Source organism: Phaenicophaeus curvirostris, chromosome 24 (genome assembly GCF_032191515.1).
Source record: "Phaenicophaeus curvirostris isolate KB17595 chromosome 24, BPBGC_Pcur_1.0, whole genome shotgun sequence".
NCBI lineage: Eukaryota > Metazoa > Chordata > Aves > Cuculiformes > Cuculidae > Phaenicophaeus > Phaenicophaeus curvirostris.
In genome coordinates this window covers 7,181,947-7,199,106 of record NC_091415.1, presented here as the reverse complement: position 1 = coordinate 7,199,106, position 17,160 = coordinate 7,181,947, and the positions used below count along the sequence as shown (strand labels likewise).

At 49.8% G+C, this 17,160-nt stretch overlaps 1 protein-coding gene across 3 annotated transcripts; it reads left to right on the top strand.

Moving 5' to 3' along the window:
* The first annotated feature begins 1,751 nt into the window (after positions 1 to 1,751).
* Positions 1,752 to 16,522, top strand: TMEM183A (transmembrane protein 183A). Of its 3 annotated transcripts, none has more exons than XM_069875646.1 (8): positions 1,752 to 1,917; positions 2,575 to 2,664; positions 5,431 to 5,586; positions 7,807 to 7,963; positions 9,973 to 10,153; positions 13,398 to 13,478; positions 14,104 to 14,259; positions 16,096 to 16,522. In XM_069875646.1, the coding sequence occupies exons 1-8, from the start codon at positions 1,761 to 1,763 to the stop codon at positions 16,279 to 16,281; spliced, it is 1,164 nt and encodes a 387-aa protein (XP_069731747.1). In that variant the 5' UTR covers positions 1,752 to 1,760; the 3' UTR covers positions 16,282 to 16,522. The 3 variants fall into 3 exon arrangements, with proteins under 3 accessions (XP_069731747.1, XP_069731748.1, XP_069731746.1); XM_069875645.1 differs by having other exon boundaries at positions 1,753 to 1,917; positions 7,804 to 7,963; XM_069875647.1 differs by lacking the exon at positions 5,431 to 5,586 and having other exon boundaries at positions 7,804 to 7,963.
* Positions 16,523 to 17,160: the final 638 nt, after the last annotated feature.

The window sequence follows — 17,160 nt, the reverse complement described above, 5'->3', positions numbered from 1 at the left end:
TTGATACTGGGAGGACTAGGGAGAGGGGCAGGAGTGTGTCAGAGCCCCTTATTACTGGGAAGACTGGGAGAGGGGCACGAGTGCCTCAGAGCCTCTGGATACTAGGAGGACTGGGAGGGGCAAGCACCTTGAAGCTCAATGTTACTGGAAGGACTGGGAGGGGTACACAGTGTCTCAGGCCCCCTCACTACTGCGAGGAGAGGCACAAGTGCCTCAGAGCCCCTGGGTACTGGGAGGACTGGAATTGGGGTACAAGTGCCTCAGAGCCCCTCCTTACTGGGAGGACTTGGGGGGGGGGGTACGAGTGCCTGAGAGCTCCTGGATTCTGGGAGGACTGGGAGGGGCAACCACCTTGAAGCTCAACGTTACTGGGAGGCGTACACAATTGCTTTGGAGATCCTTGTTACTGGGAGGACTGGGAGGGGGGCACCAGTGCCTCAGAACCCCTCATTACTGGGAGGACTGAGGGGCACAACCACTTTGAAGCTCAATGTTACTGGGAGGACTGGAAGGGGTACACAATCTCTCAGGACCCCTTGTTACTGGGAGGACTGGGATTGGGGCACGAGTGCCTCGGAGCTGCTCCTTGCTGAGAGGACTAGGAGGTGCAAGCACATCAAATATCAACGTCTCTGGGAGGACTGGGAGGGTTGCATGATGTCTCAGGTCCCCTTGTTACTGGGATGGGGGCACAAGTGCCTTGGAGACCCTGGATACTGGGAGGACTGGGAGGGGGGTACAAGTGCCTCGGAGCCCTTGCAGCTTGGAGGACTCAGAGAGGAGCATGAGTGCCTCAGAGACCTTGGATACTGGGAGGACTAGGAAGGGCAACTACCTGGAAGCTCAATGTTACTGGGAGGACTGGGAGGGGTACACAGTGTCTCAGGGCCCCTCACTACTGGGAAGACTGGGAAAGGGGCATGAGTGCCTCAGAGCCCCTTGCGACTGGGAGGACTGGTATTGGGGTACAAGTGCCTCAGAGCCCCTCCTTAACTGGGGGGACTCGGGGGGCACGAGTGCCTCAGAGCTCCTGGATTCTGGGAGGAGCAGCCACCTCGAATCTCAACGATACTGGGAGGAGTACACAAGTGTTTTGGAACCCCTTGTTACTGGGAGGACTGTGAGGGAAGCACCAGTGCCTCAGAACCCCTCATCACTGGGAGGACTGGGGGGAAAAAACACCTCAAAGCTAAATGTTACTGGGAGGACTGGAAGGGATACACAACGTCTCAGAGCCCCTCATTACTGGGAGGGGGGCACGAGTGCCTCGGAGCCCCTTGCAGCTTGGAGGACTCAGAGAGGAGCATGAGTGCCTCAGAGAACTTGGGTACTGGGAGGACTGGGAAGGGCAACTACCTTGAAGCTCAATGTTACTGGGAGGACTGGGAGGGGTACACAGTGTCTCGGGGCCCCTCACTACTGGGAAGACTGGGAAAGGGGCATGAGTCCCTCAGAGAACTTGGATACTGGGAGGACTGGGAAGTGCAACTACCTTGAAGCTCAATGTTACTGGGAGGGGTACGCAAGTGCTTTGGAGACCCTTGTTACTGGGAGGGCTGGGAGATGGGCATAAGTGCCTTGGAGCCCCTCGTTACTGGGCCGCTGGGAGCGCTGGGAGCGCAGCACAATGTCTCAAGGCCCCCGGTTACCGGGAGCGCGACCCTCGCGATGGGGAGAGCTGGCGGCGCGCGGAGGGAGGGGCGGGGTGTCTGCCGCCTCCGTGACGTCATCCCTCCGCGCGGTCGCGCTGCGGTGACGTCATGGCGCGGGGCGGCGCCGTCCCCGCTGTCCCCGCGGCGCCGCTGCGGCCCGGGCGGGACATGGCCCCTCGCGGCCGGCCCGCCGCCGCCGCCATGCCCAAGCGGGGCGCCCGCAAGCGCCTCAAGTTCCGCGCGGACGACGTGTGCTCCGAGCGAGGTGAGGGGCGGATGCGGGAGGGGAGCGGGGGCGGCAGGCCCGGGGCCTCCCGCGGGGTGGGGGGGGAGCTGGGCCTTAGGGAGCGCGGCTCGGGGACAGCGGGGCCGGGTTGTCCCGGGGAAGCGAGGCCGGGGCTCGCGGGGGAACCCAGGCGTCCCAGGGGGAGAGGGGCCGGGGTTGATGCAAGAAATACTTCGGTATCAGGGTTTCCGGGGGAGGGGGGTGTGTGTGAAGCGGGGTTGGGGCCTGAGGGACGGAATGGCCTTGCCCTGGGCTTGGCCCGGGGAAACGGGGAGCGGCCTGGGGGAATGGGCCCCGCCCGGGTGTGTGGAGGCAGAGCTGCCTCGGGTGCCAGGGGTTCCAGCCTGGTGCGGGAGTGGCGAGTGAGCCAGGGGGAGCCTGGGCTTGGGGAAGCAGTCACACCCAAGTCAGGCTGAGCGTGAGGGGTGCGGGGGCTGCTGTGGGCTGAGATGGAGAGAGCCAGGTGGGCTGAGCAGAGGATGCCCTGGGCCCGGTAGCCTGATTGGCCAGAGGCTTGTGCTTGTGCACCTGCAGCAGGAGCCTCTGTTCTAGGGAGTGTGGTGGCTCTTAGCCCTTCTGTCCCCTCCCCTGTAATCCATAATCCCACTGACGCTGTGTCTCCTGAATCTCCTGCAGTGACGGTGGCAGATTATGCTAACTCAGACCCAGCTGTTGTGAAATCTGGGCGTGTGAAAAAAGCTGTGGCCAATGCAGTTCAGCAGGAAGGTGAGTGTCCCGGGGAGCTGACTCTTCCTGCCAGCTTCTGCAGGACCTGGGAAACTCTTTTTCTGTGGCCTGGGAGAATCTCTATCATCTGGTGCCTGAAAATGAGTCTGTGTTCCTCTAGAACTGGGTTTTTAAGATCTTAGGAGGTTTTGCAGAAAGCCTGTTGGAAGTCCAGTAAGAATTGCTGAGTCTTTGTTAGTGTGTAAAATGGAAGGTGTTTTTCCATTTAGTATTGGGTGTAATCTTCTGCTCAAAGCAGAAAATAAAGTGATGGCTCTTTATTATCCCATATAAAATGGTAGACAACTTTATTAAGAGGTAAAATTCTTTGCGGTTCGAATAAGGCGATGGTAGTTCTGTCCATTGTGTCCCCTCTGTTCTGCAAGGTCTTCTGAGGGTGGTGTTATTCTCTGGGTGATCTCTGTAAACAAGCGGTTTCTTGGAAAGGTGCTGCAATATTTTATCTACTTCCTCCTTGTGTTTAGTTCTGAACTTGCACACTCTGTTTGCTCCAGCAGTGTTAATCTTTAGACCTCCACTCTTCACTACAGCTGGTCACACTTGTGGGGGGTGTATGTTATTGCACTGGCAGTGACAACTGGACCCTTCATGTAGGAAAACTTGTTAACCTTGCTGAAATCTCCCAAGTTTAAAGGAAATGTTCTTCTTGCCTGAGTGCCTCTCATGGGCAAATTGCAGTGATGGTGGTTGGTATCCTTTTTAGCTGCTACTTCTTAGGCTTTTAAGATTGAGGCGCCTCCCTCTTTTGCCTTCTCTTTTGCCTCCTTTGCAATAGGCTGGGAGCTTCCCTTCCCCAATTCGCTCTCCTGTTCCCCCTTCTGTATGCTCTCTCTTTGAGGCACTGCTGCAAAGTACCTGGAAAACTGTTTATTGTCTTTTCCCTCACCCCACCCTGAGTCCTTCCTTGCTTCCAGCATCACCTGCTTTGTCCGATTTAACCCCTCCCCTTAAATCCTGCCTTATCTCATTGCTATCCAGGTGACTCCAGGTCACAGCAGATCCCTGCCCACACCTTCCTCAGGTCTTTGCAGTGCGGAGTCACTGAGTCTTTCCCCTCCTTACAGGGGGATCCTCGGGATCTCTTCTCAGCTCCAGGGCTGCGCCACAGCCTTATCTGGTGTGGTTATGACGTGTGCTACAGCCTTATCTGCTGCAGCGTGCAGGGCATGAGGACAGCAGGCAGCCTCTGCCCGGGGAACTCGAGCCTTTGGCCTCGCTCACTTCCTCTCTTTTGGCTCCAAGTAAACATTGCTATGCTCTGCAGAGGCCAGGTGGATGTCATAACTTACTGCCGTTCCTATTGCCATCTTTTTGTCTCTCTTCTTGCTTGTGAAAGGTCACATAGAGAGGGCAGTACCATCTGGCAGTGTAGGATACCGCTATAGTGAATGCATGCAGCTTACGGAGTCAGCTGCAAAGCGAGATAGAACTGGTGTGACAAATGTCTGACAGTGTCTCTAGTCAGGGGGTGTGGTCTGGCTCTGCCCAAAGCCTCTTTCCGTCGGCTGTATGACCATTCCAAAGCCACCTTCTGTGATTAGAAATGAGAACGTCTCACCTAAATTTATTTACGTTCAGTTCCTGATCTTCCCCATCCCCCTCTACTCTCTCCCTTTAATTCAGGTAGCATCTTTTGGTGACCGTAATGGTGATGTGGATCCTGGGCTTCAGTCTGTGCTAGGCTAGAAAAGCTTGAGCAGTGCAATCCTGGTGTGGTCAGGTTCCTCCTGGTAGAAGTACTTTTCTTCTTCCGAGGACATTAGATTGAAATTTGGCTTTCTGGAGTGAGTTTTCCAGACTACTTGCAAGGTGTTTGCAGTGCTGTTACCATGCCGGTCTCTTTGACAGTGCCCCGTGCAGCTGTAATGTAGGACTGCACCTTTCTTTTTCAAGGCTGTCATTACTGCCTCACAGGTGAATTTTTCTGCCCTGATGAGCCCTCAGTTTACAGATCAAGTTTTAAATAGAACTTTTCCTATGAGGGATGTGTTTGAATGTCTCCCTAGAGGCAGCAAAAACCCCTGAAACACCCCATGCCCCTCCAAAGAATCATCCAAAACAACACCTGACCCGACTTGCTGTTTTCCTCGTTAGGTCAGAGTCTTTCCCTTCACTAAATTCTAGGATAGATGGAGTTTGGCACCGAGATCTATTGCTGGTGGATTGTGTGCAGTCAGCAACAGGATCTCTTTATCATCCTGAGAAGGGAGTGCATCTTCTCTGTTGGCAGCACCATCGCAGAGTAGGTGCAGGCTCTGTACAGCGGGCAGGGCAGTCATGCGAGGCAGCTCTGGTATGTGGGGGAACCAGTCGGCACTGTAGGAAAAGAGCTGGCTTTGTTCAGAATTGTCAACAGCTTCAGCTAAACCAATGGCATCTTCCGCATAATGTGCTGGTAACGATCCTCATTGTTTGCTCTTTGAAAACAAGCAGCTGAATAATTCTGTTTCCAGTTCATTCACCCTAATCGGTCTCTGACAAGGTGAATCTCTGACAAGGTGAATCTCTGACAAGGTGAATCTCTGACAAGGTGAATCTCTGACAAGGTGAATCTCTGACAAGGTGAATCTCTGACAAGGTGAATCTCGGCCATGGATTTACTCGCCTTAGTCACTCACCAGGAAGCCTTAATGCAGTTTGTTCTTAGCAGTGGCTGTGTCAGGCTTCCACTAAAGTATGCTCTGAACTTGGATCACCTTTTTCTCTCTACTGCGATACTTACTGTGTGGTTGCTTGTCGTTCTAGTAAAATCCCTCTGTGGTTTGGAAGCTTCCTGTGTTCCCGCTGAGGAAGTTCTCTCCGTATCGGGAGAGTCTTGTGACAGCAGCGATGAAATGGATACAAAGGAAAGTGTCAACGGGCGAACTGCATCCAGAAAAAAGAAAAGCAAAAGGCACAAAGGTATCATCCCAGCCTCTCCTGGGGGCTCTCGTGGGCTGCTTCTGCATCTTGGGTGGGTGGCCTTAATGATTGCTATTCACAGGCCAGTCGTGGCTCTTGGGGCATCTTGTAACTTGTATGTACACAAAGAAATGCCAAAGGTCAAATTGCTTTTAAACCTGCTGGGACTCTTCAGAGGTGTTGACTTTTCACAAAGGCAGAGCCTTGGGCTCAGAACCAAGGCCTGAGAGCTTATTGCTTTCAGTAAACTTCTCTCAGCCTTTGGAAACAAATGGAGCTCTTGGAAAGAGTTGTAAAACTTTGCCACTGGAGGTGTTACTTCATTGAAAACAGGTTGGTGAAAGCAGGGTTTGCTTTGGGACAAAAATAGAGCTGTTGTCTGTGATGCATTTATTGGGAAAACCCAGGCTCTGTTTTCGGGACGTTTCCAGGGCTGTGGTTTGTTACAAATGAGTTCAGAGGGCTCTTTCCAGCAAGCAAGTGAATCTGGCCCTAGTGGCATCGTAGTAGGTTGCTTCCAGCATTTACACTGTGTGCAATTCCACAGAAAGCAATTTGCAACGCAGTGTAAATGCGAGACTGTTCTCCTGCCCTGTGGAATCCCACAGGAGATTCAAATGGCAAGTTGCTTTCAGCTTGAGAAACACATTCTAAACTTGAAGTTTTTTGAACTTCAGAAAATCATAACTTTATTAATACTGATACCAGTTTGTGTAACACATGACCCTCCACTATGGATGCTCAGTGCTCCTCTAGGACAGGAGGGTAATCCCTTTTTAAGTTATCCCTGTGACTTCTGGGAAAATAAGAATATGTGAGTGGCTTGGGTTATGGGAGTTACAAGCCTGGACAGACAGCGTTCTGTCCTACCACAACCTTCTCTTATTTCTGTGATGCGTTTAGGGAAGAAAAAATGAGAACAGACTGATGGTACTTCTGGCTGTGAAGTGAGGATTTTGATGGCTTCTTGAGCCAGAGCTGAAGCAGCAGCGTGGATGTTGCAGCCCATTGTGGGTGTGCCTGCCATCACTCTATGGTGGTGCAGGGAAACGATCATCACATCCAGAGCTTTCCTTGGCAGTGAACGTGGCAATTATCACATGAGGAGAAAGCACCAGCCTTTGTTATTAACCTGCTGTCTCATAGTTAGTTCTGGCGCCCTCCAGTTCTGAAATGCCTCCTTTATGCCACTTGTTCATAAACCTCATAGCACTTTTCTCTGTCAGTGCTGTGTACCAGGTCTGTGCTTTTTTTCTCTTTTCTAGGCATTCCCACTGCTTGGTATTTAGCTCTTTATGTTGGAGCAGTGTCCGTGGAACTCAAAACCACTGTTAAACAACACTGCAGGAATGAAAGGAATTTCTGAACCTCCAGTTCTGGTTGAGCAGTTCTGACACCACTGAGAGGAGGAATAGGTCATTCTGTTGTTCATCTATCAATTGCATTAAAAGTTTACCATCCAAGAATCTTTTACAAAATTACAGATTTAAGAAAAGCAGGTGCTTAGGCAGTTGCCAGAGAGGATTGCCTGCCTTCCCTAGCAGAGCTACAAAAATATTGTGGCCATTTGAACAAAGAATTGACAAGCTGGACAATATCTTAATGTTAAGGGACTCCTAGTGTAAAGCATATTTTGATGACCCGTTAAATGAGCAGTTTTGGTAAAAATATCAGCTTGGCCCTCATTTATATAAAGTTACCTCTGTATTTGGTGTCCAGTTTTTATTTCTCCCCTTAAGTGTTATTTTTCAGCTGTGAAAGGGTCAAACATTGAAACAGGATCCAGAAATGCTGTGGGGTTTCCATCATTGGATGGAGTCAGAACTTGGACAAGGTCCTGAACAAACCAATCCAATTCAGCCGGCCTCGAGCGGGGCTGTTCATACCAGAGACCTCCAGAGAACACTTTCAGCCCCAATTAATTCTCTGAATCTGCCATTCTGCATATTTGGGCAGAGAGAGCAGCAGGGATAACTGATGGCACGTGTCCAGGGAAGGAAAGGAGTGTGCTATGGCTGTGCTGATGGGTGGGTGCGTGCTGGTGGAACCCGGTCGCAGGAATAAAGCAGTCGTGCTAACTCAGGCTTGTTTGGATGGCGCTGTGTGTGTGTGTTTTTCGGCTGCATAGCCATTGCTACCAGTAGTAAAGCACAGGCCTCTGGATGTGACCTGATAAAGAGGTGATTTACTGTGCTAATGTACTTTCATTGCCTTTAGAAGATCCTGATGGGGGTGATGGAGAAGAATATCCCATTGATATCTGGCTGCTGCTGGCTTCCTACATTCGCCCTGAAGACATCGTCCGGTTTTCTTTGATTTGCAAGAAAGCCTGGACTGTTACTTGCACTGCTGCCTTCTGGACCAGGCTCTACAGAAGGTGAGACTAACGAATGCTTAAACTGTTTGCATGAGGCTTCACCAGGGACCAGTTCTCTGTGGAGCTGTAAATAAATGAATATTTCCCTGTAGGACAGGGACCTAAAGTATTTGTGTATTGACATGGTGGTCAGTGTTTGGCAAGGGGTTGCGATATGTCACATCTACTTTGGATCTTTAGCATATTCCCATATGCCCCATATAAAATCTCAAAGCATCGTGTGCTTCCCTGCTTGCCATGGCTTACACAATCCCGTTAGTAACAATGTGGAAAGCCCTCAGAGTGCTTACAGTAAGATTGGTGCCATTACCTGCCTGAAAGACAGGCAAACTTCACTGAAAGAAAACTTGCCCTGCCTCAGGCTTTGGTCACAGTCACCTTTCTGTAATCAAGGTGGCATGAAAGAAACTGAGGCCTTCTGGAGCACTCTCAGTAGCTGAAGTAAATTAGAAATGAAGTACAAGAAGAGGAGCAAAGGGGAGGTGAAAACTTGAAACAGATCTTCTGTCCTGGTGCACATCACTTTGTCTTCCCTTCAGGGCAGAGCATTTTCCTTATGTTTTTATATCTGTTGCCCAGGAGGTGCAAGCAGCAGGAGTACAGAGCAGATAGCACCTGTGGGCACCTTTCCTCCTTGATTTAGCTTGCAGTTCCCTAGCAAAGGCTCCTTTGGTGTCTGATCAGAGTAACCCTTGAGCAGAGGCATTCAGGTTGCTCAGGCAGCTGTCTGCAAGCATACAGGCAAGCCCAGCTAGGGTGAGTCCTCAAGAAGCTGCTGGAATTCACAGCCGTTTGTGCATCCTGCAGCTAAAACACCACCTGATCTCTCTGGGCTAACTGTCCACGAGGGATTGTTGGGGAATTGTAGTGTGATATGCTTGTCATTGAACGGAATCACAGAACTATTAAGGTTGGAAAAGGCTTCTAAGCTCAACTGTCAGTGCAACTCTACTGTGCCCACTAAACCGTGTCCCAAAGTGCCACATGGTTTTTGAACTGCCCCCAGGGATGGAGACCACCCAACTGCCCTGGGCAGCTTCTGCCAGGGCTTCACCACTCAGTCAGGGAAGGAATTTTTCCTAATATTCAATCTAAACCTTCCCTGGCACAACTTGAGGTCATTGCCTCTCATTCCATCCCTTCTTACTTGGGAGAAGAGACCAGCACCCGCCTCACTACAACCTTCTTTCAGGTGGTTGTAAAGAGAGATGAGGTCTCCCCTCAGCCTCCTCCAGGCTAAACAACCCCAGTTCCCTCAGCTGCTTCCAGAAACTAGGCTCCAGTGCTGTTCCCCTTTTCCGAATGCACTCCAGCTCCTCAATGTCCTTGGAGCAAGGGACCTAAACTGAATCCAGGACGTGAGGTGCAGCCTCACCAGTGCCAATTCCAGGGGATAATTCCTTCACTGCTCCTGGTGTTCCTTTCCTTGGCCACACCATGACTGATCCAAGCCCGGATACTGTTGGCTGCCTTGGCTGTTTGGGCCTCTGCTGCCTCATGTTCAGCTGCTGTCAAACGACGCCCCCAGGTCCTTCTCTGCCAGGCAGCTTTCCAGCTGCTCTTCACCATGCCTAGAGCTGCACAGGGTTGTTGTGACCAAAGTGCAGGACCTGGCACTTGGCCTTCTTGAAAATCATCCTGTTGGCCTCAGCCCATGCATCCAGCCTGTCCAGGTCCCTCTGCAGAGCCTTCCTGCCCACCAGCAGATCGACACTTCTGCCCAATTTTGTGTCATGTCCAAACTGACTGAGGGAGCACTTGATCCCCTCATCCAGATCATTGACAGATCCTCCGTGTATGCTGGGAACCTGTCTGAAGCACAAGTCTTTGAGCCTGGGATGTGGTTTTACGTAGAGCAGCACCAAACCCTGCAACACTAAGAGCTGATCTAAGGTCCTCTGATCAATCAGATGTTCAGTTTTCTCTATGTTGGTCTCTTCATAGCTCTCTTCTCCCCGTCTCTGGCATTCTGACCCTGCAGTGTGTTGGGTTTGTGGTTGGCTTTGCAGGCACTACAGTCTAGGTGCGTACCTGCCTCTCCGCTTGCGGCCAGAGTCCATGGAGAAGCTGCACTGTCTCCGTGCGTGTGTCATCCGATCGCTGTACCACATGTATGAGCCTTTTGCCTCTCGAGTCTCCAGGAATCCAGCTATTCCAGACAGTACTCCCAGCACTTTAAAAAATTCCAGAGTAAGTAGAATCACTAAGGAGGTTGGATATGTCTGAGATGTTGCTCTTTCCGGTTTTTTGTTCCTTCTCTAGAAGGAAAATATATGATGTTTAGATGGTGGCCAGTGAAATCTTAGTGTAGGGTGATTACTAACTGGACAGTGATTTTTAAAAGCATGCTGGTTACTTGTGTCTGTGGAGTTGCAGAGTGTTCTCATTACTCTTCAGGGTAGCTTCTGTCTAAGCCCTACCACAACACCTTCGTGATCAGCAAAAACGCCCTTGCTTCACTCAGTGTCAGAATTGCTAGGGAGGTTTCCAGCTCTCACCTCCTCTGTTGCAAATCTGTTGCTGAAAGAAAGTTGCAGTAGGATCAGCTTTTACACCTTCTGCTTTGTTCTGAAGCTGTTTGCCAGAATACATCTTTCCTCTGTAGCAGGCAGCTGGAGAGATGAGGATTGACACTGACAGCCTCTGAAAGGGAGTCACTTCATCCTGCGTCCCTGTAGGTCATCGATCATCTTTGGTGTCTGGGCAAGGGAGGGCAGTGAGGCTGTGAGCATGGCAAGCGTGCAGAGTAATTGTTGCTTTGGGACTGGGGCTGCAGTTGAGTTGGGTCATAAAGGGTTTGTTTCTGGTGTGGGTAGGCAATTCCCTTTGCTGTCCCAGCTTGGAACACTTGCATATCTATTCCTCTTTAACTGCTGTTGGCCATTAACTCTGAAATGTCTCCGTGTCTCTTGTTTGGTTTTAGCTTGCAACTGGCTGATACTCTGTGAGCAGCTTAACCAACAATGTGAATTCTCCATCCTCCAAATCTAAAGTCAGAAGCTGTTGAATAGCTTTTCTGGAGACAAACCGAACTGAAGCGGGTTTGGTTCTAGAGTTGTACTTTCTCATGCAAAATAGAGCAACCTCCTCTATCTATCTGTATGTGACATCCCTCCTTTCTTTCTTCCTTCCTCTCCCTCGGTGGATACTGGAAAAGTAGCACTGCTTTGGGGAGGATCCAGCAGTTTCACAAGCAGGTGGTGCTGCAGAGCAGGAGGACAGCCCACAGTTCTGTGTGTACTCCTGTCTGTGCATGCAGAGCTTTTCATTCTCCTCCTGGGTTAGCAGCTGGGGTAATGTCTTTCTTAAAAAAACAAAAAAGCAAAACATTTCTTGGAAATTCTAACTTAATCCTAGCCCTGCTGAGCCTGATTTCCTACTGCTGCTCGCATCTGGGAGCGTAACTGGTAGCAGAAACCCCGAGACGCTACTGGCAGAGTTGGCAGTTTGGAAGCATTCACGTTGACATCATAACGGCTTTGGTGCCCACTGCTAGTGCTTCTGTACTAACGGTTTGAGGAAGATTCTTGAAGTGCAGTCTCTTACGATTCAGCTTTTTAAAAAGGAAATTAAACGGTGTTGAGGCTTTGCTAGGACTGTCGAGGTTTAACCTAACCCCTTGGAGCACAGAAGAGCCACATTGAGTCACATCTTGCTGCACTACTGTGCTGCAAGACTCTGAGCTCCACTCTTGTTACTGTGCATGAAAATGCCTCGGCACAGTGGTTATGGAGGAGGATCTAACGTTGCCTCCCCACGTTCTTGCTTTGATTATGCCTTTATGGGTTGTTGAAACTAATGGCAAGTGCCTACACAAACTGCATGTGGCCAGAGGAGACCCCAGTCCTGGCTGTTATCAAATCCAGCTTTACCTCTTTAATTTCCTTTTTTCTTTCCCTAGCCTAGCTTGTGTGGGACACTGGAGCCGTTATGGTGTCAGCAGAAGTGTTTGCCCTTTAAAGACACCCCCATTATTTTTGGTGGAGCGGCAGGCCGTACGGCGCGTCTGAAGGGCAGGACGGCTGACCCGCGGACGACATCCTCTGCCCCTTAGGAGGTACTGACCGTTTTGTGCTTCACTACTTGCCATCACCAAAGCTGCTAGCCCAGGCTGGCTCTGCAGGTGAACCACAGATGCCACTAGTGGTGGAGTTAAACTCCGCAGCATCTTCTGGGTCAAAAAGTGCTGGAAACCATTTTTATTGGTAAAAAATGAGGGCTCCTCCCAGGTGAGGGTTACTTGGTACATGTTTCTGAGCATAACTCCACATAGCTTTGTTGTTCCCCTCATGAAAGTCGTGGAGGTAAAGGTCCTTTAAGGACTCCGTTGATGGAGATGGAGTTGACTCGTGTTGCCTGGAGTCTCCAATTACAGAGCTCTTGTGGTCAAGGCCGGCTCCGGCTTTGTTTCATTTGTGATCACAGTATACTGGGATTAAATGGAACGTGTGCTTCACCTGGCAACCCAGCCAAGCCTTCTCTTGGCATGGGGGAGGCTGTGTATGGGTCTTGAGGAGCTGTCCTTGTTACTTGTATCATCCTCCTACTGACAGTATTAAAAGATAAGACCGGCTGTGGTGAGCTGGCATCTGTGGTGTGGAAACATTCCGTGATGGCGGGGCTGATTTGCAATTCTTTTCCGAGCTGTTGAAGGCAAGTTGCTTCTACTCACTGGTTTAACTGCTACATTAACATAGAAGTGCTGCTGAGACTCCTGCCCTAGAATGAAGCTGCGTGCTGGGATGGATAATGTGGACCACACAGTGATAACTGGATTAAATTGGAGGACTCTCAGTATGTGTTTGCACGGGAGGGCAGTGCTGGTTCTCTCTGACTGTTTCAGGCCCCTTTCTCAATTTAATTTAAAGCAGGGACAGTAGGTTGGTTGAGCTCTGCTAACTTGGCAGAGTTTTCATACTCTGCCATATGACAGTCAGCGCTTCGTGCTATCAGGACCTTCTTTTGACACCAAAGTAGCTTAGGAACTCTCATCCATCACCTTATAGCTCACGCATCAGTCTTTGCGTTTCCCTCTGGATTCTCTCCTTCTCAATCTTCGTTCTATTTTCAGTTGTTCCTTGCTAGTTTGGAGTCCAATTTAATGCGAGTTCTCAGTGGGCAGGGGAAAATAGAGCTGAGTTTGTACCTCTCTGCCCTATGAGAGGGACAAACTGTGCAAGGGATTATTCTGCTGGGTATATCAGTGGCTGTGTTGTGTCATCCAGTTGCATGATGACTTGGCCAGCTGGAGACTGGGAGACATAAACTGTTGAGTGTGTTCTTTGGACATAATTAATTTAAATAAATGACTCCTAATGGCTCCTATGTAGTTGTGTTTGTAATTGGAAACTCTTATGCTCTGCTAAAGGTTATTTAAAGCGGTGCCTCTAAGGGTTTCATAATTTTATGCTTCTTTTTTTGTTTCCCACCTCAGTGTCTGCTTTTCTGGTGCAAAAAGATTGAAGGGAACAGACAAGAAGCGATGTGGGAATTCAACTTCAAGTTCAAAAAGCAGGTACGAAAGAACCAGAATGACTGGGGCTTTTTCTTTGAAGCTGTAATGACTTTTCTGAGTGATAGAAAGAGAGATGCAAGTCTTTATGCATTCAGGCAATAAATGGAAGCTCTGACTCCCTTGACAAACTAAAGCACACTCTGAAACCACACTCAGCTTTCAGTCTGTGTTGCCAAGACATTTAGAATCCTACATTTTTATTACCTCATGTTGTAGTCTTTCTCCACTTTAAGATGTGGATCATTTGTTACCCCAAATCTTTGGGACTTTGCTAAGGATTACTACCATAAACCAGAATATTTGACTATAATGGTCAAAACACAGATCAAAATCTGAAACTTCTGGTTTTGTCACTTCCCAGAGAAGTGAAAAAGCCGGCACTGCCAGTGGGAACCTCCAGTAATGGGTCTTGGGAGAAGCAAGTAGCTTCAGGCAACCTTGGGCATTGTGCAGTTTTCCACTCTAAGGAAACAGTCCTGCAAATTGCATGTCCTGAGCGATGGCTTCTTTGTTGTTCATGGCACACAGGAACGTGGTGAGAAGCTGCTAGTCAGCACTGGTGGGAAGCTGCCAAGCTCTCTTCATAGGTTTCTGCTTAGCTGAGTAAGTCTCTCTTTCTTTCAAGGCTCCCAGATTTAAGAGCAAGTGTTGCAAAGGTCTTCAGCCCCCAATTCAGTATGAAGAAGTCCATACAAATCCGGATCAGGATTGCTGTCTGCTGCAGATCACCACCTTCAACTTCATTTTCGTGCCAATTGTCATGGGCATGACATTTACCTTGGTAAGTGTTGAGAAATCTGCCAATTTCTGTAAGGTGATGGAGAGGACACTGCTTTGGTGTTGTGTGAACCACACTGCTGTGCCAACAAACCAACTCTGCTAATCTGACATTTGATCAGAGGAAATGAGCCAGCAGTGGCCCAGGTGGCCAAGAAGGCCAATGGCATCTTGGCTTGTATCAGAAACAGTGTGACCAGCAGGTCCAGGGAGGTTCTTCTCCCTCTGGACTCAGCACTGGTGAGACCGCTCCTCAAATCCTGTGTTCAGTTGTGGCCCCTCACCACAAGAAGGATGTTGAGGCTCTGGAGCGAGTCCAGAGAAGAGCAACAAAGCTGGTGAGGGGCCTGGAGAACAGGCCTGTTGAGGAGCGGCTGAGAGAGCTGGGGGTGTTTAGCCTGGAGAAGAGGAGGCTGAGGGGAGACCTCATTGCTCTCTCCAACTACCTGAAAGGAGGTTGTGGAGAGGAGGGAGCTGACCTCTTGTCCTGTCACCAGCCACTTGGGAGAAGAGGGAATGGCCTCAAGCTCCACCAGGGGAGGTTCAGGCTTGACATCAGAAAAAAAATTTCTCACGGAAAGGGTCATTGGGCATTGGAACAGACTGTCCAGGAAGGGGGTTGAGTCACCTGCCCTGGAGGTGTTTAAGGGACGGGTGGATGAGGTGCTGAGGGGTATGGTTTATTGATTGATAGGAACGGTTGGACTCTATGATCCTGTGGGTCTCTTCCAACCTACTGATTCTGTGAAATGCTGAGCATCTCCTCAGTTCAGCTTCTGCCTTTCCATCAGCTCTTCCGTATTTGGAATGGGTCCAGAGGAGGGCTCCAAAGATGATCTGAGGGCTGGGGCACCTCATACAAGGACAGGCTGAGAGAGCTGGGGTTGTTCAGCCTGGAGAAGAGGAAGTTCTGAGGAGACCTTATAGCGACCTTCTAGTACTGAAGGGGGCTACAGAAAAGCTGGGAGGGATTTTCTACAAAGGCATGGAGTGACAGGACAAGGAGGAATGGCTTTAAACTGGAGAGGGGCAGATTTATGCTACACGTATGGAGGAAATTCTTCACAGTGAGGGTGGGAATTGGAACAGGTTGCCCAGGGAAATTGTGGCTGCCCCCCATCCCTGGAGGTGTTCAAGCCAGGTTGGATGGGGCTTTGAGCACCCTGATCCAGAGGGAGGTGTCCCTGCCCATGGCAGGGGAGTGGAACTGAATGATCTTTAAGGTCCCTTCCAACTCAAACCATTCTATGATTCTGTTTGGTGCAGCAGGTACAGATGATGAATTTGTGAGAAGCTGTGGTTGTGCAGCAGTTAGAGCAGAACAGCAGGGTTCAGGAGGTAGGGATGTTGGAGAAAAAGAATCTTCTGCCCCTCAAGTGAATCTCTCCTTATTTCAGGGCAATAAATTCTGAGAGCACAAACCTCTGTGAGCAAACTCTTGCAATATGTTTGCATTCCCTGAGTGCTGGGAGAAAGGGCTGTTTTTGAGCCAGCTTCCACAAACTCTTCTCCAGTCTGCAACAGAGGAGGCGTGTGTAGGCATGAGTGGTAGTAAAGCGTGGGGCAGCATGTGTGGCAGTATTTGTGAGCCAGGGTTTCAGAAGGGATCTGGCGTCACTTACGAGTAGGGCAGTGAGTTCCAGCCTTCCTCTGAGAGCTGCTTGCTTTCAGGTCCATTCCTGGCATTACTGGTTTGCCGGCCAGAGAGAACTGGTTTGGATGCAGTGAATCTAGATTCAGAGCGTAATTTTTCACCTGAAATCTGTTAGATTTTTACAATTTAGAAGAACTTATTCATCGTGTTGATTTTCTGAAGCACTCCTTGTCTCTGTCCTTGCAGTTCACCATCAATGTGAGCACAGACATGAGGCATCATCGCGTGCGCCTGGTGTTCCAGGACGCTCCGGTTCGCAATGGCAAGAAACCTCGCCTTGAGCAAGGGGTGCAGGTTGTGCTGGATCCTGTGCACAGCGTGCGGCTCCTGGACTGGTGGCACCCACAGTACCCCTTCTCGCCGAAAGCTTAGCGTTCTCTCGAGTCAGCAGCAGCCAACGGGTGACTGGATCTGGCAGCCTGAAGAGAATCGCTAGGAACCAGGAAATCCCATTTTTATTTCTTAAATAAATTCTCCGGTCTCGTTGCAAGTGGTTGCAGCTGCTGCGCTAGTCTGTATGTATATAACTCCGGTCAGTGACAGGCAGAGCTGAGTGCAAAGCAGAAACTATTTGTAAACACACTTTTATGTAAAATTTTATGATTTGAAAGGAGCTCCCTGGGACTGTTCATTTAAAATCTTTTTGGTGCTAACGAAAGTGGTCCTGTTTTCTGTTCGGGAAGAAGCAGGAGGTTTTGCTTTCCAGCTTTTATATGGCCAGAAACAATTTACACGCACTCTGCCCCGTGTTGGTTTTCCAGCTGCGCGATTGCATTTGCACAGTGTGGTGTTTCGGTGTCTGAGCTGCAGTGAGCAAAGCAGCAGTGCTCAATTGTAATGCTAATTCACAGGTAGGAGTTTAAGAAAAGCATACATGATCAAATGAAGGAATTATTTCAAAGAGGATTTGTAAGGCAAAACTCTTTCTTGAATGTAGAGATGCTCAAAGTTCTCACAGTGATGTTTCCTTTTTGAAAAGAAGATCCAAACCTTTGAAGCCAGAAAGTGCTTTTCAGAGAAGATAAACGAAGGGAGAGGAGATGGAGGGGATGAACTGAAATAACTGGAGCAATGAAGGACTTTGTCTCCTCTGAGAGTGGCAATGTTGGCCTGTTGCCACTGGAGGCCTAGAAGCGATCAATGATCTGGTGCTTGACTACACGCATTGATTTCTGTGAGGAAGGAGCAGCACTGAATTTTTCTGGGGCTTGGAATTGATTGAGAAGGGGTGGCACAGAGGTGGGGCCTGTC